The sequence below is a fragment of the Urocampus carinirostris genome, chromosome 15 (genome assembly GCF_059441175.1).
Source record: "Urocampus carinirostris isolate Australia breed hairy pipefish chromosome 15, RoL_Ucar_1.0, whole genome shotgun sequence".
Taxonomy (NCBI): domain Eukaryota; kingdom Metazoa; phylum Chordata; class Actinopteri; order Syngnathiformes; family Syngnathidae; genus Urocampus; species Urocampus carinirostris.
Window position 1 is genome coordinate 22,032,403 of NC_142363.1, and position 24,944 is coordinate 22,057,346.

Genomic DNA, 24,944 nt, shown 5'->3' on the forward strand with positions numbered 1-24,944 from the left:
CGCACTTACTTTCCAAAAAAATTCTCGAAAATACATCCTGTAATTTTATGTTATTGTTGGCTTAAAAATGTGTATTTTCCCATTCCCTGTGATTAAGTACTCTAGTTTTTACACAAGAGTAGAAAAATAGCTTTGTCGAAATACATATAATTACAAAATTATCTAATTTGAAATTAAACCAGATTAAAAAGTAAGAGTCCTTCATACAGATTCAATCATTTCTTTTTAAGTAAGCTGATTTGTGATTGGTTGGTGGCTGTTAGGCAGTTTCAACCTTCCTATAACACACAAATTTACAGAAACAGGGTACTATTTTTTGAAAAGAATGTGCTCAAGTAAACTACATTAAAAGTTAATGTCATAGATTGTCAGGCAAACTTTTGATTGAGTGTCAAGTGGTGCCAAAAAATTGCAAATGGAGAGTCTAAGTGCTGGAAGGGAAACGCGTTCTTCGTCCTTGTACCTGAGGCACTCTCGGCTCCTGCAGCCAAAGTCACCTCAATGGTTGACAGTGAGTGATACCCAAAGATTGCAAATAATATATCCCAAAACATCTGCAGCGACCTCAGTTCAGGGTAGAAACAAAACTTCTTGCAAGGTTATACATGAGGTTAGTCAAAAAGATGACTATTTTAAAATGTAGGATTTGGATTTTATTGGATTTTTTTGTATGTGATTGTAATCGCCTCCATATTATTTCTGTGCCAAACGGACTAGCATCAGTGTCAATCAATTCTTCTGGTAAATAATAAGGTTTGAAATAATTTTACGTTGTTTGTTAATTGTAGAGATAGGTTTAATACCCACGGCCCGGGCGTTTGCTGCCCTCAGGTTGAGGACCTCGCCTTCATAAGAAAGTTAAAGAGACAGTGTGTATTATTTGTAAGAAATGTAAGAAATATGAATGAAAAATACTGAGACTCAAAGTGACCATAAAGCACTGTTTTTATTTTATTGTTTTGCCCAGCCTTTCGCCAGGTTTTTGGCTCTTGGGGTACCCGTACAATTATCTCCCCCTAGGTGAGGTTATGCAAAGTACATTCAAAAATTCTCGATCTTCAAGTATTTCAATACAAGGTACAGATGCTCCCGTACTTAAGACCATTCCACTTACGAAAAACGGTGGATACGAACATTTTTTTCGAAATGTCGAAAAATATCCGGACATTGCTGTATGTTAGATTATGTATTGTGTGCACCTTTTTCCCAGTACAGGACAGTACTGTAGTGCTTCTTTTCGCAGGTACCGGAATGTGGTGGCGCTGTGAGAGCTCACCAAGCATCCACCCCGAAGAAGAAATCCGCTTCCTCTTCCTAGTTCATGTGTAAACATACTGTACTGAATCTCCAGCGCGCTAAGAACTTTGACATTTTTATTGTTTATTATCTCGTGCATCCATTCAATATGGTTGGTGTAAAGTGTTAAGAAGAGGCCAGACGTTTAATTTGAAATGAAAGTGGAATAAGAAAGCTTGATGGGGTTGAGAAAATGGTCGGATCGCTTTTTTTCGGCCACTCTCTTAACACGGAGTAGGACCTCTTGAAGCTCATCTTCCAAAAATAAGTTAAAATCAACTTTATTTATCTTATTAGAGCATATTATTTTATGAAATGTTTCTTTTTTATTACAAAACAATACAGTTTACGTATACAAGACACACTTAGCCTAGATGGTAAGGCGCCCGCTTTGAGACTGGAAGGTCGGTGGTTCGCGCCCCGGCCGAGTCATTCCTAAGACTTAAAAAGTGGTCGGCGGCGCCCTCTGTTGGCTGCGGCTGCATCGGCTCGCTACAACGGGTCAGGTGCAATCGACATTTCGTTCTGTGTACATTGTTACACAGAATGACAATACAAGGAAATTATTATTATTATTATTATTATTATACAAACCTAAAACATACAAAATATAGCACTGAAGCAACTTACGAACAAATTCAACTTACGAAAGATCGTCTGGAACCTTGTTCGTAAGTAAGGCAGCGTCTGTACATCTATATGATAATTCTTGTATTTTTGCTTATTTTTCAAATAAATTTATTTTAATGAGTGACCCTTATCACCAGTAGGAGGAATAAAACCCACTGTCCCTTTAAATGCAGCCCTAGCCGATCATGTTTTAACTTACAATTGATTGTCTGATTTATTTTCATGGGCATTATTTTATTTTTTATTTTTTAGATCTTATTTTGTTTAAGGAAATTAAAAACATATATTTAAAATCTGTGGAAATATCGTATCCAAACGTTTTTGTGGAAAACCCTTATTTGCTCAACCTCACCAACACCTTAGCTCCTGCAGCCCCCAGGTAAATTGAGTTTGAGACACCATGTATAGATGGACAATTACTGAGTGCATTCATGTTTAATAGAGACCAAATAATATCCTGCCTTTCAAAGCCCATCGTCACATTTTTTTTTCTTTAAAAAAAAATTAATATTGTTATATATTTTAAGTTTTTATTACAACTAGAAGGCATTCAAGGATAAATAATGTCCCTTAAGTCAAGCAGATCGTCAGACAAATAATACCTGCACTCAAAAAAATATTCAATATGAGATTCTGAGAGTATAATAACCATTAGGGAAATGATCACATCACAGTATGAAAGTATTAATACTACAGCTCTAAAATGTAATTTTATTCAACAGAAGACAGAGAATTTCCTCCCATTGCACACAATATATTTATTTTGAGTACAATATAGTTTTGTTATGGTACTTTAAAGAATGTACATTGTTAAATATAACCATTTTATTTGTGCATTGTGTGAAAATCACTGAGGACGGACATTTTCAGGAACGACGTTTTATCATTCATGCTTAAATCGGTTGATGTGATGGACAGTTACAGTACAAAAAACACTACAGAAGAAACACTAATATCAGTCGGAATCACTGCTCAGCAGTGCCGTCTACATCAGTCATGTCAAGCATATGGCTTATGGGCCGGATCCGGTCTGTCTCTAGGTCTTTTCTATCAAATGTCATGATTTAAAAAAAAAAATCAAACCAAATACTCCCTCTGGCTGCTAAGGTGCAGTAAAAGATATACTCTTAGCTTTAATAGGCCCAGCCTAGTAGATCTAGTCTAATCTATTTGCCTGTGCAGTGGTACAACATTTATTTTCTATTCTATTTTCTATTTTATTCATCTCAAACCACTACGACAATTAAGGCAAAAATACTTTGTTTTCATAACTTCCAATTCAGTTTCTATAGCATGGTGAGTTGGTTCAGGTGTAAAATGGCATTAACTCAACTGTTAACATAAACCAGTTACGGCATTCAACACCAAAACCATATTTTTTTTCCCCATTGTTTGTGAATAAATGCAAGAAAAGATTCCTTGCCATCCATGATTATAAAATGTAGGGTAAGCAATTAAAGCATCCTGAATGATAAAGAATAATACTGAAAATCTACAGTAAGCAAAACAACTTAAGTTGACATTCTTTTATTGATCCGGCCCATGAGCCCAACTGAGTTTGACATCCCTGGTCTACATAAATCCATTCTAAACAGCCCTAGCATCTGGACAATATAAAAACAATCATTAGCACTCAAATTTTATCAGAAGGAAATACACACATCAAAAATAAAGTATGGAAAGCTGGGTCTCTTTCCTTGTCTTTTTGTTAAAGAAGCATTCCTCCTTAAATTAAGTCCTGAAATCAATTTCCTCTTCTTCTTGGAATCGATAAAGTCGTTCCTCCCTGTGCCCTCGTTTGTCAGCATTATATACGTCCGGGTTTGGACAGGTAAGCCACAAGGGCCACCACCACGCCCACATACATTCCCGTGCCGATGGTAATAGAAAGAGCAGCCAGAAAAAGGGCTCTCCTGGAACTCATTCCTGCTCTGGAGAAGTCTCCCTTAGCGACTGCGTTGCCGGTCTGAACCACAAAAAAAGACAAAAATAAAATGAGAGAGTAAAACGGGTTAGTCATCATGGGCAGCGAGTGCGCGAGTAGGTGTTAGTTGCCGCAGTTAGCGCAGAGAAAACAAGAAATCGCTCTCATTCTCGCTGCGTTTTGTTGCCATGGCAATTAGGTCAGAGTTTTGACATTGACGAATGGTTTGTTTGGGTTGTTTTTTTGTCAGCTATGAAAAATATACCCTCCGTTGTAATTGAAATAAAGAGCTTGAGTGAGGGGAATAGGCTTGCTACTAGGGCTGCAACTAACGACTATTTTAATAGAATAATCAAAGACTACTGAAACAATTAGTCGAATACTCAGGAAACTGTATATTTTTTTCTCTTAAATTTAGCTTAAAGTTGTTTTATTTATGTGGCAAATAATAATAAACACAAGAAAAATGTGTACAATAAACATATTGCGGGTTGGTAAAAAAAATAAGGAATAATGCCCCATCTTTAACCAATTACACACAGTGCTCGATCAGTAGAGACATAAATGAATAAATCTACCTATGTCCATTTTTAGGGACAGGCAAATAAATAATACAATTAAAAAGTAGACATTTTTGTATCACTGTAAACAAAGAACAGGCTTATTCGGAGCAATTGAACAGTAAATAAAACATATGTGCATTTTGTAACAACTGACATTTCTTCTTCGGACTACCCGCATTTAATTCCAAATACGTTTGTCAGGCACAATCTGGCATCACGCGCAAGCTCTCTTTCATAGCAAAATATACGCGTATCAAATGCATGTCATCACAGACTCTATTAGCTTGAATTTTACATGGATCTTACTGAGGCGAGTCAGACTCAGTTTCGTATTCTTCCTTACTTAAGAAGTTTTGGTGTTGATGCTGTCATTTCTGTATGTTACTGCTCGAGACAGAGCCACTATTGCGCTCTCGGCATAGATTATAATCATGAAAGACACCTCACTCGGTTGGAAAATGTGACTGGCAACAATAATCGTGAATGGAATCCATTGTCAACTATTTTTATTAACGAATTTTGTCGACAATGTAAACTAATCGTTGCAGCTCTAATTGGTACCAGAGGTGGGTAGAGTAGACTGAAGATTTACTCAAGTAAATGTAATTTTACTTCAGAATAATCTGACTCATGTAGAAGTAAACATAGTCATCAAAATATTTACTTAAGTAAAAGTAAAAAAGTGCTTGGTGAAAAAAATGACTCAAGTACTGAGTAACTATGGCAACATCGTATTATTTTTTTTCTTCAAAACAGCCAATCAGATCATCAAATTATCAAAGTCCATCTAATCAACAAAAAATACATTTAATTTAAAAGTAGATTAAAATAATCAATGTAAATTCAAGTGTTTTTTAAAGCAATAAAATAAAATAGTATAAATCAAATAGATAAATTAAGCTCACGTAGCACTAAGTAGCATATTTTTATCTTAACAGGCTTTGCAAGCAGAACAACAAGCTAGCCAATGAACTCAAACAAAGGAGACATTGCATATTGTAGCTGGTGTTTGGCACCCTTTTTATAGGGAACATGCTTTTGATATGAGGACAGGGGCACTCCTATTCTTCTGTGCTTTCATAGTCAGTATTGCTGCGCGACATATTTGATCTGTTTCGTCAACAACTTTTCCTCGCTGAAGTTGAATATGGTCACGTGACGAGGCTGCTACCTTTGATTTAAACATGGTAGAGCCTGGCCAAGTTCTGCGTCAAAATAAATGTGCCTTAGCGGAGACAGACATACGCGTACATACGTGCAATGGATTTATTAAGTAACGAAGTAACAATGTTGCCTAATGTAGCGGAGTAAAAGTACCGTTTTTTTCTTCACAAATTTACTCAAGTAAAAGAAAAAGTATAGGCATTTATAAATACTCCCAGAAGTACCAAATTTCCCAAAACTTACTCAAGTAAATGTAACGGAGTAAATGTACTCCGTTACTACCCACCTCTGATAGGTACTAACGAAAGTTGTGACTAGTTGCTTGTTACATTAGCATTAAATGTCCAATTTTAATGCCACTATAAGGGGAGAGGTGAGTACAAAGGCCTTGAAAGTGACCAGGAACTAAGTACTGTAATCTTTCTACCTTGTGAGAGTAGCAGAAGGCAACGATGCCCAAAGGCCAGAAGCAGCAGAGCATGGAGAAGATAGTCAGGCCCAGGTAGTCTCGAGGAGGAAGCATCAGGAAGTTGTCCTCGCTTTCGCTCTCGCTCGAACTGTCACTCTGCAACAAAAAAACATAAATAAAACAACTCTTGAAGATTGAACAGCTGTTTCGGTGATTTTAGCTAGCCGTACTCAATTGAATCTACGTACACTGTCTTTAAATTAATAAAAAAAACCATTTAAAAGCTTCTATATGTAAATAATAATTGACATTTACTGTCAAAGTAAACATACAGAGAATCCCTGATGATCACTACTCAAATGCTAACATTTAGCATGGTAGTAGAAGCAACATTACTTAAATTTATTACTTTAAATGAACGTTGTTGAAAACATTAATTCAATAATAGGAAAATGTTATTCCCAGTGACAGAACCACTATCAAAAGTGTTTAATCTTGTTTTTATTGTAAAATGATATTACTCACGTCATTAAGTATCTATCTATCTATCTATCTATCTATCTATCTATCTATCTATCTATTATAAAATTGAAAGAATTTTGATCCATAAGTTTCCATCGCAGCATTTATCCAAAGATAACCAGTATAATAATAGAAAGTGCTAAAAAGAAAAATATCTAACGTAGAAAAGTTGAAAGTAAAAGGATTTTAATTGTTCACTGTTTTATGTTTACTAAACAACATATTATAGTAATAGAATCAACCGTTTATTGACTAAGTATCATCAAATCCGCCTGCTAATTTGCAATTATTTTGGACTTAAAAGAGACAGAAATCATTTTATGAGTGATTACCTTCGGCATATTGTTTTTCAGAACAACCAAAACTTTTAATATCTAGCAATATTAAACATAACGTAATAACAGTTTAAAATGAAAAACAAAACAAAAACAGACTTAGATTTTTCAGGATTATAAATATAAAATAAAGTAAAGACTGGAACTGAACATTAACACATTGTAAGACAACATAAACTATAAATGTGACCAAAAAAGTTTTCGAGTCTCTATCTGTCATTTGTCCATTTATATTCAACTATATTTCACCATGACCAGATGTTTCATGGGCCTGTGTAGTCGGTGGTGAAGCAATTCATGGAGACAGAGAAACACATCATACATGACCCCAATTCACACCTTCGACAATCAAAACTAATAAAGTAATGTTGAAAGGATAAAAAAAAAATCTTTATTGGTTACATACAGATAACAAAACAATGTTTTACAAAATGTATTATTTATTATGCTTCGTCTGTGTCATTTCTTGCCTGTTATTAGTCTGTTGCCACACGTTGATGCCAGTGAGATAGGATTGTGGGAAGTTGCTGCCACCTTGTATGTGTTTTAGAGAACTACTTTGAGTTTATTTAAATTACGGTCATTTAGATAACGCTTGTCAAACGCCGCAATGGTAATAAGAGGGTAATGGCACGGTGCGTTCACTGATACAAAATAATTTTCGATACTTGAATCTGTGCCATTTTGAAGTTTAATTTAGCACAATGTGGGAGGAAGAAAGCGAGTTTAGCTGGGACCTTGAAATTTCAATCAATACAATTACCCACCCACACAAAATTGGCTGTTATTATATCAAAAAATTACACGGTGGGTAGTTAGATAGCACTTAAGCATGCAGTTATTTGCAGAGCACCAAAACAGGAAGCGTTTAGCACACCGGAGTGGATTTAGCACCTCCGTCGAATGGCTTGACAGATAAAGCGGGATTAACGGACGCTTCCGTCATGGGGAGGTGATAGGGACACGGCCGGAGGACAAGCGCAATTTGTGTGCTAAATTTCTTCTTCGCATGTCTTTCCTATTGGCTCCAAACAGCAGCGAAGACCGAGCGGCGCTAATTAACAGCGGACAGACATCGATTGGCGAGAAAAGCGAAACGAGGACGGGAAAAAGGAACGCCGGGTTGACCTTTTGAAGAGGCCAAGGCCTCTGCAACATCGGGAAAGGAAAGTCGAGCGGCTTTCATTAGTTCCACTTCCTGCCGCCATCGGTCAAGGTGGGAGACAATATAATTCACGCTCCAGAGGCAGCGAACCCTCAAAGTGTTTGAAATCAATTTATTGCTCGTCGGGGTATTATTGTATGTTTTTTTTAAACAGATTAGTATTACGCATTCGTTATTCCCATTTGTATGGTCCGTGTTAGGGGTTGGTAACCCAAAATGTTGACCAAAAAGGAACCCAAAAGCGCTCGAAATGATTAATTAATTATAAAATAGCCGCATAATATATATTTATGAGTTCAAAAAGCTTTTGTATACATCTTTTTACCGCGACTATCATCTTTTATCTTACTTTTGTTATTGGTGTTCGGAGCGCATTGGGTTGGGGGGAAAGAGGCGGGGGGGATAAAGGGAAGTAAAGGGATGTCACGCACGTGCTGGAGGTTCTCTTTTTTTCTTGGATGAAAATGGTGAAAGTAAGAAAAGGACTGTTTCAAATACAATCCAAATGCCAACCCTAACCCTCCAAAAAATTATTTGAGCACCTTGACAGAGGCTAAAATGATGATTTCAGCCAAAAGATGGCGTTATCTACTGGAATATTTTGAAGTTGCCTTTGAGATTTATTTTGGTCGTATTTGTCCTCCTACAGCAGGGGTCGGTAAGGTTTTAGACTCAACCATGAAAACAAAATATTTCAATTTTCTTTTTGAGAGCCACACCATATATTATCAGACAAAATTCAACAAGTCCACCAAAATCGCTCTCCAGACAAAGATTGTTGAGGCTAATTTTGACCATCATTTTTGTCATAAATAATGGTTTCAATAAGGTGCGAGCATAGTTCCTTGGTGAAAATGTCACAAAATACTGCAAACAAGAAGGATACGGATGCATTTAGGGGAGCGTGCTATGTGTGTAGAGATCCGCCGACCCCTTCCGCTCACTGAATCAAATTGCTCTGGGTGCTTGGCTATCATTTTCTGTTGTTTACAGTTTGTTCTGTGGGTTTTCATAATAGAGTGTCTTTACAATGGACACATATTGTTTTATAAGCTTCTGTATATAAGATTCCGCAGAGGAGTACAGTCAAAACAGGGGTCTGGTGGTGTAACACCGTGAGTGTAAAATTCGTCTGTGGACTGAATAAAATAGGAAGGTCACAGAAATGCTTAAAAGGACATAGTGTAATATTTAGTGCCTCCTAGTGGTACAAAAAACTTTTATTCAGTAAAAATAACAGCATTGATTTGAATACCAGGCAAAAATACATAAGAATCCTACCAATGTTAATTTTTATAAAAAAAAAATCATAGGTGAAGAAATTAGTATTTCTTTTTCATAGCAGAATTTGTCACATTTGTCAGGCTTTGTGACACTGGTTTTAGTTCACGTTAGAAAACACAGCGCCATCTAGTTGACCAATATTAAACACTGGGGCTTCAATGTAGTCCTTATGTTATCTCTGAGCTAAGCTACTGTATATACCCTGTCCAAAAGACAACATCATTTTCCATTGGTGTTAAGGTCCGATCTGCAACCTCAGTGGAAATATTTAAATCCAAGCTTAAAACACACTTATACTCTATAGCATATGAATAACCAACACTTTTCGTGGACAATATTTCTGTATTACTTGTGATTCATTTGCTGTCTGGTAATCCTGAAAGGGGGATGCCACATGTGCGGTCCCTTCTCAAGGTTTCTTCATTTTCCTCATGTTGAGGTTTATGAGTTTTTCCTTGCCCTCATGTTGGTTCCAGATCAAGAGATGATGTAATAATAGTCTAAAAAATAGTCTGTGTAATAACCTGTGCAGCCCTTTGAGACTCTTTGTGATTAAGGGCTATACAAATAAAAATGACTTGACTTGACTTGACTTGCCCACTTCCAAACTCGGTTGCCACCCTGTTGGGTAAGGGGGCGTGCCAGATCCTGACAAACTAATCATTCAAGTATTGAATTAACTACAAATAAGAATAATTTTTGCTGTCTACCTGTGAGGACATTGTCCTTGTTTCTGAGAACGGAAGCCAGTTAGAAGGCAAGCAGGAAAAATTTGCAGAATATTGACCGGCAAATGTCACCTTGTATTCCCGTCCACAATAAATGAGATGCATTGCGACTCAGGCTTGTATTAATTTCGACGTCAAGCGCCACACTAAATCAACATCCCAACATCTGCCCCCGTGCCAAAACAAGATTACAAAGCCCCCCCAGAACCGTTATCTGCTTTATGAACGCTCGCACCTGGACAGGCAGCCCATATCTGTCACCACGAAGACCGTCCCTCCTCACAAACGTGAAAAGAGCAAAAAAGCAAAACAGAACATGTAATCGATCGTTATCAGATGAACAGCGATGAAAGGGAAAACCCAAAGGAAGTGTAATTCGATGAACGGTTATGCATGTCGATCAATCAAAAGCTGAGATGTTTTCAAAACTGTTAAGTTAACTGGTTACGTTTTGGACATTACAATGCGTTGATGAAATTTGATAGACTCCACAGTGGTTTTTGAGATTGTTATGTGCTGTTACTGTGACTCCAAGGCAACTTTTGTATGTAACTATATTTTTTAGACTATTATCTTATGTTTGAATTTGTGTACCAACGACAAATGATTAGGTGCACCCCAGATGAATATAGGCTTTTTTTTAGATTCACACAGGGCATTCTGAACTTACTTGTGGTCATGGACTGACCAAGAAGCCATGGTAGCATGCTGCATAGTCTTTTCTAATAAGGAACTAAGGAAAATTAGTCAATAGATAGGATTGGGAACATTATTTGCAAATAAAACTTGACCTACCTGGCCAGATTATTCTTTTTATCTTATTATATAACAGGTAAAAAGGAAGCATCAGAGAAGATAATGATATGTAGAAAATCCTTACCACCTTGAATGCATCATAATTTAGCCCTAATGCAAACCTAGACAAAACCACTGCACTTCTGCTGTTATTAAGTACTTTCTGAGCTTTTTATTGACACAAAGAACATATACTTAAATGTAAAACAAACGCTATTAAAATTGTAGAGTATTATTTGTTATTGCTACATCTGTTGCTGCCTGGTCATCCTGGAAGGGAGATTACCTCATGTGCGGTCCCTTCTCAAGGTTTCTATATTTTCCTCATGTTGAGGTTTTTGAGTTTTTCCTTGCCCTCATGTAGGTTTTAGATCAGGGGATGGTGTCATAATAGTCTGTAGTCTGCAATAATCTGTTGTCTGTGCAGCCCTTTGAGTCTCTTTGTGAATAAGGGCTATACAAATAAACATGATTTGACTTGACTAACCCTAATGCTAGCATTTGAACATTAACAGGAAGTTAGCATCTTCTTTGGTACAGAACACAAATGCTCTGGAAAGACATACCAGGGAAGATAACCCTACTTAAAGGGACAGATACTACAGAATATGTTTGGTTGTACAGATCAAAACCTTCAAAGGCAACTTTGACTCGACCACACCTGGTCTAAAGAATTTTCTTGGTCGAATTACCGGGAAATAACCTCAACCTTCGGCCACCTGCTCCAGGGACACAAGAGGCGCCGACCACATCTCTTGCGGGCATGCTACATCTCAATCCACTATAAAAGAAAAAAAATGCTCTGATGGAGTGAAATGAGATTCCCCACAGATCCGAAATGACTTTGCCGCTTCTCTTTTGCGACTCCTCGCCGGCTAGAACAATAAGATGGCAATTATAAAGCGCGGCAAACTTGAAAGACTCAAAAGTTCGCCTGACCTTTTCGAGGAAGAGGGATTGCCAAATGACGCCGCCGCTCTCTTAGCTTGTTAAAATGAAGCAAAATGCAAATGGAAAAACATCTCCCAAGCACCGAGACAAGCTGACCCCTTATAACTTATTGTTAATGAACTAACTGCACACTTCTCTTCCCGAGCGGCGAGGCAGACAGTGAACTTCACAAAATAATAACTGTCTCATTAAAGAGCGGACACTTTCTTCCTTCCTTCGAGCTAACAACCTTTAAATTCTCTTTTAAAATTAAGCCTAATGATTGCAAAGAATAACCTATCTATTGTACTTCTGACATTTGTTGTTTATTTGCCAGGTAAGTAATCCATTGAACATCTATTAAGAGATGAGCTGGGATTCATTTGTCTCATTAACATTAGCCAAAGACAATCAGCGCTAGAAATGGAACAATGGGTCCGCAGTGGCATCAGTGGGACCCTGTGCTTATCTGGAAGAAGATCTACAAGGCTCAATTAAACCATCAGTCCAGTCTTTAAATAGGGGACTCCAAAAACCTCTCCTAGGGCCAGGTTTTCTTCCCAGCAGCTTGGTGCCCCCCTCCAACTTCCAAGAACCGGTAATTTCCCGATCTTTCCATTCCTGGTTCGGTTTCTGTCCTTTTGTCACCGAACGCCTTTCAACAGTCCCCGAGGAAGACTACTGCAGTAGTGGTCCCTCCAGCCCCATGCGAACTCTCATCCACCTTGATGGGGTCTGTGGAGCCTCCACAGCCATCCTGCAACAAAGCTGACCTCCAGAAAACTCTCATACACCTCCTCAAGAACGACTCAGCTTTTCTTGACGTGTATATGTATATATATATATATATATACATGACGTGTATCTTCAGAATGTGTCCAAGGACTTCGGCAACCTGAAGCTATGATTCTCCTACCCTCACCGTCCCCCCCTTTCAAGCTACCAACAGATGCTGGTGTGAGGAGCTTTGGGACGGAGCGGCAACACTGACTCCTTGTGCTTTTGAAAAACAATATCCAAATGTCTCGATAACGCAAGTATATCGATACCAAGGGGAAAAAACATATCGGGCTAAACAACACGATATGGATCTCACAGTAGTGGGTAGTGGGGGCCTAACACCCAAATCTTGACTGATCATTATTACAGATACAAAATACACCTACTTTTAATGGTAATTCACTTTTCATTTGATGTAAGGTTCATTAACTGTTAAATGACCCCTGGTAGGCAGCCGATACTGGTACCAGCTACCATTGTGCGTTCAGATACCCTAAAAAGGCTGGTATTAACACTAATAAGGTTAACCTGCTAATGGTACTCGAACATCTCGTATCTCAGCTGTATGGAGAGTTGACCAATACCAAAAAATATAATGATCAATACTTAAATAAGCCAATATGCTCATGTGGTCATCGGTGAAAGTTTGACACTGCTGAAATAGACGGATTCCCTGGTGGGACGTGATTTCAGACTCACCTCATATTCTGGCACCTGCTCGTCCTCCACCTCATACGACACCGTCAAAATCTTCTCGTCCTTCTCTTCTTTCCCCACGCCGTCCTCACTCGGTGCCCAGTCCTTGTCCTCAGTGAAGGTGGTTTCAAAGCTATCGCACTTTGGTTCTTTGCTGTGCAAGCTGGCGTCGTCCGTACCCGGGACTGTGTCGGGCTTGTAGAAGGCCTCCACCGCCAAATGAAGCGAAGTGGCGTCCAAGAACTGTTGGCACTTGTGCTCAGCTTGGAGGAAGCCCTTGAGGCCATCTTGGCGCGGATGCGGATGGCTTGGGTTGTCGCTATGGTAACCAAGACTTGGACGCTTACTGTTTTTGTCCAGGAGCGGGTTTTGGAGCTCACTGAGGCTCTCCATGGTGATCTCAATCACGATGTTATGGTCCAAGGGGAGTTTGGCAGTCCGGAAGCTGGAATATGCGACAAATATTTACAGATTCAGTACATTTTGATATAGTATTCTTTACATTCTAAGGCTGCCCTGCGACTGGCTGGCAACCAGTACAGGGTGTCCCCTGCTCACTGCCTGAGGATGGCTGGGATGGGCTCCAGCACCCCTGCGACCTTACTGAGGATAAGCGGTGCAGATAATGGATGGATGGATGGACCCTCTAAGGCGCACTCCACAAACACCGGACTAAAAGGCGCAGGGTATTAGAAATACAGTCAGGGCTAGGTTTGCACAAAAAATAGAGTAACATATTTTTGCATTGATTGATCAGTCCGAGTATATTACTTACCACAATTTCATAACTTTGGATGCAATGGAATCAAACCCCGATCTTATTCACTACTAATATAGACGTCACATGAAAGTTTTTATCTCATCATAACACTATTTTTAGGCACAGTACCAAATTGTTGATGTTGTTATCGATACCGGGCTGGGGGAATAGAAGAAATTAAACCAGTCCGTGGTACAGAAAAGATTGGGGACCAATGACAGTATTGTATTGAAGACTCACAAAATCTTTGCCAAGCACACAGGATTCTGAACTGAATAAAGAGAAAAGCATTGTGGGAAATAATTCAGTCATCCTTAAAGATATAAATAAACGCATGGCCGCACTTATTCAAAACTTTTGTCACCCATAATGCTTAGTTCGAGCTGAGAAAAGGTTAAACAAAATGTTATACCGATTCTTAATCATTTTCTGTTTTCTCGTTTTTTTAACCTATCTGGCACTGTGTATAAAAATAGTGTGATAATGAGACCTAAAGCGATTTCATGTGTTGTCCATATCGCTAGTGGTCTCTTTGAGAGGATCCGGTGCTCTCACATCCGTGACCCCGGTTCGATTCCCATTGCATCCAATGTTATGCATTTGTGAACAACTATCCATGTCCCTCAGGTCCCAGTGGTTAGGATTTGGTGCTCTTACCATTGTAAGGCAGTTGTGGCCAGCGATGTGATTTTCGGATTGATAAAAAATTGCAAAATTAAGGTAACACATTTGCTATTTCGTCCGCATATAAGGCAAACCGGATTATAAGGCACATGGTCAAATTTCCGGTCAATATTGGGTTTTTGGGTGAGCCTTATAGTCTGGAAAATCCATTAAATTTATTAAAATTCTTTGTTTTTGATATTCATATGAAAATGCTCACCCCGGTTGAAAATAAGGCTGTCCTTGTTTGTCGATTTTCAGTGCACACGTCCTGAGCATACTGTGCAATGAAATCACCATCTGCTCAATGTTTGTCTCGCACCCTCCCGCACACATACGCACGCACATGCATTTCCACATGTAATGGAAAACACGATAAGCAGCATAGGTAAATTTGGATCTCTTGGTCTGCTGACTCGCTTTTATTAGCAGAACCAAAGGAGAACATACAACGCACGATATTTAACTTCCCACACTGTAAACAGTTGTAATAACTCTAAACTTATTAAAAAAAAAAAAAACAACAACATGGAAGTCAACTATTAATAAATTGACAAAACAAAAAGAGTTTAGTTGTTTGTGGACACGTTAACTTAAACATGCTTAAAGATGGGTTTTGAGGTGTCCCTAAAAACACAATAGTTAAATATTTTCTTCATTAGGTTTGTGTTAACAATGCTCAACTGATTTCAAGGAGTCATTATGCTTTTTTTGCCATTGTGCCTATCTGCTTTTATTTTGATTTTATCAGAGCTGTTTGAGATGGAACACATTAGGTAAGTGGGATTGGAGGTGGGGGGAGTGCTGGAGAGAGACGTCATGCTCGTCCCTGCAGGTTTTTTTCAATTTAGATTTGTCAGTTGAGCATGAAAATGTTAAAAGTAAGAAAAAGCCTGCTTCTAGTAAAGTCCAAAAGCCAACCCCAACCCCCCCAAAAGATGAAAAAAGAAACATTATTTGAGTGTGTCAAACAAATGCATGTATTTGCACGCACATCATGAACAGGCTGCAATCGGGACTTTAAGCCAGTAGATGATGTCAGAGAGGTACCAATTTTTAAATCCCCCACTCCAACTTTAATAATACACCCATCCATCCATTATCTGCACCGCTTATCCACAGTAGGGTCATGGGAGTGCTGTAGCCCGATCTCAGCTATCTTCTGGCAGTGGGCAGGGGACACCCTGAACTGGTTGCCGGCCAGTCGCAGGGCACACAGAGACAGACAACCATTCACTCGCTCATTTACACCTAGGGACAATTTGGACCGGCCAAATAACCTGACAAGCATGGGGAGAACATGCAAACTCCACATGGGGAAGCTGCAGCTGGACCTGAACCCTGAACCTCTGCCACCGTGCTGCCCTTAATAGTACATAGTTAATATTAAAAATAATGCTCAAATGTTTGAAGAATTAGACAAAACAACATAATGTTATCAATATTCGGATGCTGCTTTCAAGGAAGCAAGGGGATCAGAATGACAACATGTGGGAGTTAGATTACTTTTTTAGGAATACTTTACCATTTACTAGTAGCAATACATTAATTTCGTTTTTCGCTACAGAGGCAGCATCGTGGACGACTAATATTATCGTATATTCTACCTCACATCTTTTTTGACAAAATAAAACATCTTTGAAGATACATTTTACCCAAAAAAACATTTTCAATTTAGGGTACGTTTACTAATGTCATGAAAATTGATGTGAATCACATGTGCCCGCTCATTTGGCGTCAACCACCGCGGGTTCTGATTGGCTCCCTGTCATTATTTGAACCTAGTCCTGTCTGTCCCCTGTTGTCAGTCCGTCTGTTAACCTCTGTTAACACTAGGCAAGCCTTTTTTAGACCCTGACTCCCACCTGTCATGTTTCTGCTCCTGTTTGTCCCCCGACCTGTTTTTGATCCTGACCACGTCTACTCTCCGTCCTGGCTTTTGACCTCTTTTTGTCCCCGACCACGTCTACTCTCCTTTCTTGGCTTACGACTCGCTTACGACCTCAACCACGTTTTTGCTCTTCTGTCCCGGCTACCGACCCGCTTTTTCCGTCCCTGACACCGCCATCGCAGCCCTTCCTCTCTCTTTCAATACTTGAGATACATTTGAATATCAAATCTGGTTCACAAGACACCAGGGTTCCATTTAATAGACTTTAAGTTAAAAACAACTTTAAGAATGAATAAATATAACAATTTAATATACCCTGACTGTGGGTTATTGGAACATACTAACTACAGCGCACAAAAAGCCAGTCTTGCCTTTCTATTTTGAGGAATAGAAGGCCCAGTGGGGGCTCCAAAAAATCTTGCCTGAATTCCACAACATCTAGCAGGAAAATTGAGGTCATAAATCCTAAAAGGATGGAATTGGGTAGCAAATTGCCCGCATTGTTACAACGGTTGTAAGCCAATAAAAAGTGCACAATGGAGATTGACTTCTTTTTGGAGAATAGGAAATAACGCTCCGTTTGTGTGGGGACAGAAAAATAGAAAGCATACTGAGTATCTATCTACGAGTGCAGCCTCGCTTGTAAGCTTCCCTCGCACACAACACAATAACAGCACCAGACACAAATGTTCCGCCTGGACAAGTGTGAACGATAGGTGGGAAAAACGGGTACGAATGTAGGCGCACGTGCAGGATGCAGACTCACATTTCCATTATACACCACATTAGACAATAGAATCTCATCCCTCGCGCACAAATAATTCATCGAAACATACAGAAGAGGTGCACTTAGCAGGCGCGTGTATCATGAATAATACCGTATTCTCCAGACTGTATGGGGCACCTAAAAAACAAAAAATGGCAGGATATTTGAAAGTGAACCTTATAGTCTGGTTTGTTTTTTATACTGTAAATAAGATTGAAATGCATACAAATGCATAAAGTACCGAAATGTTTGCGTTACCAAGGTTGTACGGGATACTTCCATTTTTGTGCAATGATTGATCAATCAAAAACATTGACAATAATTGACCGGAATCAAGCCCATGCCCATTTCCTTGCTGTATCGCGGTTTACGTTTTGTGATTTTGATACACCACGGATTTTCATTGTGCAATGTGTTCTGCATTCTGATTGGCTAAACAGTTGCCCCGCCCCCTTTTTAGTTCACGTGCCACCACCAATCCGGTGTAAATTCTACACATATGTTAAACCTCTTGTCAAATCAACATTTCGATGTGCAAATATTTTTCAATTTCAGGTTTCTCCAAAACATGTAAACAAATAGCTCTGGACCAACAAAAGCACCAAATGGCAGGAAGATGCTTTCTATTAACAACAAACTTGGACTTCCGATCTGGTAAACTTGCTTTGGAGCCAGATGCAGCTCTTTGTAAAAATGATTGATAGTGGAAAAATGATTTATTTTTTTAAAAGTCCAAGCAGAACACATTCTTAGGGTTTTCCAAAGAACATACATAGATAGAGGATGTGAGTCCTATCTTATAAGGCTTATATAAAGCTTATATAAACTCCAGGCATATATTTTTTATACATTCCGGGTTACCGACCAGAAAGTAGATCCAATTTTCCATAAACTTCACATGATGGCGACAAAGTATCATGTGAAGTAAAGCGGATCGTGTCCGCACCAAGATGGCAGACCGAGGCATCCCGACTTGGGGCCATGCCACCTCAGAGCCACGAGGCTTGGAGAGCCCGTGGTTCTCCCTGTACCTGTCTCCTGGATGAGGAGAGTCTCCATATCAACTCCCAAAAAGGATAAGAACTCTTGTGAGACCATGTGCTACCACACACACCCCTTGGCAGAGGCCAATTTGAATTAATTTGTGTGGGAAACTGTGAGCACCACCCACTGGCCTAATCAGTATCCATCGTTATAGGATTCTCAACCAAATACATATAATTTGAAACAATTTTATCCACCACACATTTATGCAATAAAGCAGCAAGATTATCTTTAAAATTATGATTTGACTGTAAAAAAGTTTTTATTTGTTAAACAATTTAGCCTTATATTAGGTTTGTACTTTGGCTTTAATACGTAATATTTTATAAATAAACGAATAAATGAAGGTTTCTACTAGGGCTGCAATTATTGATTATTTTAACAATCGATGAATCTAATGAAATGTATTTTTGATCAATCGATGTATAGTAAAAAAACAAACACATTTTTATTATCTTCCTCTTTATTCAAATATTGAAGTTTTGAACAAATAGAAAAATCGTGCAGAAAACAACAGAATATTCTATAAAATAAAACAATTAAAAAAAATTGAAGCGTTTTGCCTGCAATTATTAAGTATGTTTTCATATAAAACGGTCTCGAGTCTCCCTTTTCTGGACCAATGTGCCTCTAGAAGTTCGTCGCAGGGTCAAGAGGACATAGCACAACAAAATGTGGTCTCGTCACGTCCCCTGAACATCACAATAAAATTCAATGCACTCTTATTCAAATTGAATTAACGTGCTGAGTGGCCCAAAAATCTGTCGACACAACGAATCAATGATGACATTTGCTTTTGATAATCAATTTTAATCTATTTTATCGATTTGTTGTTGCAGCCCTAGTTTCTTCTTCACGGGTTTTGACTATAGAGGGTCATTTTTGGAACGCAACTCCCACAAAAAAATGAGGGATTACTTGGGTTTGTTGCACCTTGTATTTTGGAAAATACGGTCCATGTTGTATTATAAATCCATCCATCATCTGCACCGCTTATCCTCAGTAGGGTCGCAGGGGTGCTGGAGCCCATTCCAGCAATCATCGGGCAGTGGGCAGGGGACACCCTGAACTGGTTGCCAGCCAGTCGCAGGGCACAAAGGGACAGACAATTCGCTTGCTCATTCACACCTAGGGACAATTTGGACCGGCCAATTAACCTTACATGCATGTTTTTTGAATGTGGGAGGAAACCGGAGTGCCCGGAGGAAACCCACGCAAGCATGGGGAGAATATACAAACTCCACCCAGGAGGTTCGATCTCATGACCTCAGAAGTGTGCCGCACACGCGCTAACCACTGCGCCGCCGTGCTGCCTTTATATAAATCATTTATATTGTAACACACACCTGTTAAATCGCAACAAAAACAACAAAGCTATAAGAACCTTGGTTGAAATGTTCTCGAGCAGCATCCTTGCTCCGGTTCTGTCTTCACATCATCGATTCGGGGGAGGCAGAATCCATTCTCTCCGAGCAAGTTTTTCCATCGGCGTGTAAGAGAAGAGTGCCAAAGCTGCACCGAGCGCGCGCACGGAGATAACCGCGGAGCTCCATTTTACGCATGCATGCAGACTGGAGAGGCTCAGCGGGATCCCGCGGGATAGCGAGACCTATTTTGGGGTTGTGCAGACTCCAGGAGACGTCTGGTTCGGGGAGATGCCAACTGATGACTGGAGATGAGCGCCGATTTGATTCAAGTTCCTCCCCTGCCGTTGCATCATGAGTCGGATTGCGGTTTTACGCATCGGTGCGTGCAGCGGAACAGGTTGGGTGGGGGGAAACACCTCTTATTAAGATGCAACGAATGAAAGTGCCAGGATTTGTTATTTATTTACATGGTTGGGAGTGTTGCTTTAGAAATTTAATCCAAAACAATTACTAATTACCCGTTGAAAACTGTAATCAGTAACATATTCCGAATTCTATAATATCAATGTAATCCAACCGGATTAGTTTATATTATTTTTGGATTACTCCAATAACAAATATGCTAATAAAATACACAATTAACAAAATAAATAAAGGTACTTAATTTGTTTTGACATAAATGAACAACGCAACATTGAAAAGGAATGAGAGGAAAATAAGGTTAGGTATTGATTGTAGTCCTACAAAGAAAACCCTAGAATTTTAACCACGCAGCATAATTTCCATCCATCCATTATCTGGACTGCTTATCCTCAGTAGGGTCGTGGGGGTGCTGGAGCCCATCCCAGCTCTCTTCGGGCAGTGGGCAGGGGACACCCTGAACTGGTTGCCAGCCAGTCGCAGGGCACACAGAGACAACTCGCTCGCTCTTTCACACTTAGGGACAATTAGGACTGGCCAATTAACCTGACATGCATGTTTTAGGAATGTGGGAGGGAACCGGAGTGCCTGGAGGAAACCCACGCAAGCACGGGGAGAACATGCAAACTCCACACAGGATGTTCGATCTCATGACCTCGGAACTGTGCCACACACGCACTAACAACTGCGCTGCCATGCTGCCTGCCGCATAATTTATCAGGCAAAAATGAATCTTTCTTTTTCACATGGCAGACCAGATATGCTCTGTTTTAGTTTACATTAAGAAGACATTAAGAACCCAATATTGTTTCAAAAACACAAAATGTTTTCTTTGTTATTCAGATTTACTTGGCTAAGTAAATTATTCTCACAACATAACAATACAGTGACGAAATAGTGGATTTTGAACAACAATTAACAGCAAAATACAAAAGGAAGATAATCAGTCATATTTACTATATGTCCCTGAACGAATCATTAGCAGCGATTTCACTGCCTCATGCCCAATACGCGCACATTAGCCACCTCACGAAAGTTCAGGCGTGTGCCAATGCAACAAAATGAGTGCTACAGTGAAGAAGAAATAAAATACAAAGAAAAAGAAAAGCATTGGTTGATGATGTGTTGGTCTGTGCAATTTGCGCAACAGATACGGCTCACGCACGCCGTGTGTACACTTAATCTCTCTCTGTCTCTCTCGTGTCAGTGCCTGAAATTATGACACAATTTGTCAACAGGGGTGTCAAACTCTTTTTAACTTGGGGGCCACACAATAGAACAAACATTCTTTCGGGGGCCGGACTATTCGATTGGGGAGCAAAGGATTTTATACATTTGACTATAAAGGATTTTATACGATTGAATACAAATTACATTTAATGCAAAAGATATTCACTGGCTGGGCTGTGGTGCGAAATCAGGGCACCCTAATATAAAATGTTGTTTACAGCAACGGCGGGAACGGGACGAAGGGCTGATAAGATAATCAGCACATCCAGACGCAGATGGGCCCTGATGATGTAGAAACGCTCGGTGTTGTTTTGAACATTCCAGACAACGGGACACTATTCGGCGAGGTGGTGAAGCCCAGGGAGGGCTTTCCTGGCACGCCCATGGGAGGAGCCGGCGCACCATTGTGCGGGGAGAGGTTGGCCAGTGGGAGGAGAGCTGGAGGACTTCAGAAGAGGGCTTCCCAGTGACTCCAACGTCACTAATTCGGCCGTTTTCGATGGAGTACACTTAGTTGAAGTGCTCATGAAATTAAATCTGTCCCAGTGTGGAAATGTCGGCTTTCCTGTTCATCTTTTCTGTCAAGAAATGAGCGCGCATTAATTGTTGGGTGAATGTAGGTTGTTTTTGGTTAATGGAGTCAGATAACTAATTCGAACAATTTGGTAAACGGTACATTTTGATATTTAATTCCCAACAGGAGAAAGAAAAAAGAGAGAAAGAAAAAAAAAGAAAGAGAGGGAGAGAAAAACAGAAAATTCGGGACAAGGAAAAAAAGAAAGGGAGTCAAGTCAAGTCAAGTCAAATTTATTTATATAGCCCTTAATCACAAAAATGTCTCAAAGGACTGCACAGGATTACAATGATGCAATTACCTGATCTTAAAACAACATGCGGGCAAGGAACAACTCAAAACCTCAGTGTGAGAAAGAGAGAGAGAGAGATAGAAAAAGACAGATACCGTGAGAAACAAAAGAGATAAAAAGAGAAATAGTGAGAGAGGGGGAAAGAAAGAGAGAAATAAATAAATTGAAAAGCGAGAAAGAGAGATGACAAAGAGAGAAGGGTAGGAAGAGTGAAGCGTAAAGCGAGAGAGAGAGAGAGAGAGAGAGAGAGAGAAGAGAGAAAACGAAAAAAGGAAGAAAGCAAAAGTAAAAAGACACTGAGTGAGAAAGAGACAAAGAGGAACAGAGAAAAAAAGAGAAGCAAAGGGAGTAAAAGAGAGAGAGAGAGAGAGAGAGAGAGAGAGAGAGAGAGAGAGTGAGAGAGAGAGTGAGAGAAAAGTGGAGGAAGAGAGAGAGAAATAGAGAGAGAAAATGAAAAAAGGAAGAGAGCAAAAGAAAGTAAAAAGACACAGAGTGAGAAAGAGACAAAGAGGAACAAAGAAAAATAGTAACAAAGAAAGTAAAAGAGAGAAAGATAGAGCGTGAGAGAAAAGTGGAGGAAGAGCGAGAGAACACATAGAAAGAAATGATAGTAGTTCCTTGCTAATAAACAATCCAGAATAGTGCCGGAAAACCTTTTCTCTTAGAGAAAATCTTGTCCTTACTGAATGAAGCTAAATAACTAGCTATATATACACGCGCGTACGTGCAATTTATAATTTATACATCCAGGACATCCCTTGTGTTTTGTGAAAACCAACACACTCAAAGAAACACAGCTAAATTCATTCTTCATTTATATTTCATGAATGTTCCCCACTTATTCACGCATTTATAATAAGCCCGCAAATTCGGATGCGATTTAAAAGCAAATCTCTTACTGCTTCCGCGTCACAATTCATCAGCATAAACACAATTTACATAACATTCATCGTAATCGCCCGCCTGCGAAGAGATATGTGGCCGAATACATTAATTCGCAAATCCTAATTTATTTGGCTCCCGCCGGCGAACAATTATGACATAATCAGCGTATTTAAAGGACCCCAATCCGCCGGATTAAATACAGTCAGGCCCCCAAAATCGGAGAGTGATTGTCAGTCGCCTGCAGGAAATATCTTATGTAGAAGAGTTCTCTCATGCAGCGGTTCTCAACTGGTGGTTCAGGACCCAAAAGTGGGTCGCGGAACCGTTTTCAGCGGGTTGTGAAACTTTGCCTAGGCAAAACAATAATGAGATAAGAAAAAAATAACTGAGGGTCATTTAAATTCAATTAACAGGAGCTAATCATAATTCTCTGCAAAAAAAGAGTTGACACCCATTTCACACCACTGAAAAATAGCGACAATGTTTGCTTCCGCAGATACTGCAAAGAATACATATAATGTATAGATAAAGATATAGGTGTATAGATAACTAGAATATATCGAATAAATAGATATAGGTTTTATTACATTGAAGACAAAGGTACTGTATTTTGGATTTCATTGAAAATGCTAATTGAGCTTAAAAGAGCCACTATTATTTAAACTCTGATGTAGCTGTATTGTTTATACTCAGTACTCCAGTCACTCCATGTCAGTCCGTCAGCGAACCTCTGCATACGCAAGGCAAGCACTTTGACTCTGGCTCCCTTCGGTCCCGTTTTCATCTGTATACCACTCGTCTGTTCCCGATTCCCCGGCTTTTGACCCGTTTTGTCCTGTTGACCACGCTCTGATCACCCGCTCCGGCTAACGATCTGTTTTTGACCACCAACCACGCTCTGATCCTTCGCTCTGGCTATCGACCCGTTTTGCCCTTTTGACCACACTTCAATTTCCCGCCCCAGGAAATCCACTTCCGCATTTCGATTACGCTCCGATCCTGTGAGCGGCTTGTTTCCCTCGTCCAGCGAGCACCGTTTGTTTCCTCAATATCCCAATAAACTTTGGAGTAAACGTTACGCGTTTGGGTCTACCATTGGTTCTGGCTCTGACAGGAAGAATATAAACTACAGAGACTCAAAGTGATGAAAAGGCATCATTTTACTTTGCTTTTTTTTTGCCCAGCCTTTCGGGAAAAAGTTTTAAAAAAAGGGGGGGGAGGATAAAAGAATTATAAAAATAAAAATGGAAAAGGGAAACAATTGAAAGAAAATTAAAAAATGTAAAAAATAAACAGAAAAATGAAAAAAAGACCAAATGTAAAAGTAGCCAGACAAAAAGAAGAGGAGAGTACTGTGTACTCGTAGCAGCAAGATAGCTGACAATAAAGTCTGCTTTTAGATCAATAAATTTGAAAATGGTAATTTTTTTTCTTTGATTGTACAGCTCGTAATTAGGGTGGGATAATGGGCCCTCAAATAAGACCAGTTGAGAACCACAGCTCTCGTGCTCGTAAACACGTCTGGAGTTAATAATGTGCTAAGGCAGGGCGCTGTCACTTTCAGTGGAAGATGCATTAAAGCCCTGATGGACACTTTACAGCAGGAACACGGGCCCGCATTTCACACGGACGTTGCCCCCCACCACGTGCCATAACAGCACTGCCTGTCCTCTATGATGGATAGTGCTCCCTCGGGGACTGCGGGAATATTGCAAGTGGGGGGTAAAGTGGAGATGGAGGGCTTGGGGTCAAAATCATTTAGTTTCTCTTTCTTCTTCAGCTTCTCATCAGCCTTGAATGAAGACTGTGTATTTCCATGCTAGCTTCAAAA

The 24,944-nt window shown here is 39.6% G+C and overlaps 1 protein-coding gene across 2 annotated transcripts; it reads right to left on the bottom strand.

Annotated features, from left to right (window-relative positions):
- Positions 1–3,084: 3,084 nt before the first annotated feature.
- On the bottom strand, positions 3,085–20,065 carry LOC148351837 (synapse differentiation-inducing gene protein 1-like). Of its 2 annotated transcripts, none has more exons than XM_088354259.1 (4): positions 19,730–20,065; positions 13,225–13,666; positions 6,005–6,142; positions 3,085–3,892 (listed from the first exon to the last, which is right to left on the bottom strand). In XM_088354259.1, exons 2-4 carry the CDS (start codon positions 13,612–13,614, stop codon positions 3,734–3,736), a joined length of 687 nt encoding a protein of 228 aa, XP_088210385.1. In that variant the 5' UTR covers positions 13,615–13,666; positions 19,730–20,065; the 3' UTR covers positions 3,085–3,733. The 2 variants fall into 2 exon arrangements, with proteins under 2 accessions (XP_088210385.1, XP_088210386.1); XM_088354260.1 differs by lacking the exon at positions 19,730–20,065 and adding an exon at positions 14,865–14,904.
- Between the last annotated feature and the right edge of the window lie 4,879 nt (positions 20,066–24,944).

Coding starts and splice junctions, on each gene's coding strand:
- LOC148351837 (XM_088354259.1), bottom strand. CDS start 13,614: ATGGAGAGCCTCAGTGAGCTCCAAAACCCGCTCCTGGACAAAAACAGT. Junction 6,143..13,224: donor AGCAGGTGCCAGAATATGAG/GTGAGTCTGAAA, acceptor TTTTTGTTGCAG/AGTGACAGTTCGAGCGAGAG. Junction 3,893..6,004: donor CCTTCTGCTACTCTCACAAG/GTAGAAAGATTA, acceptor TTTGTGGTTCAG/ACCGGCAACGCAGTCGCTAA.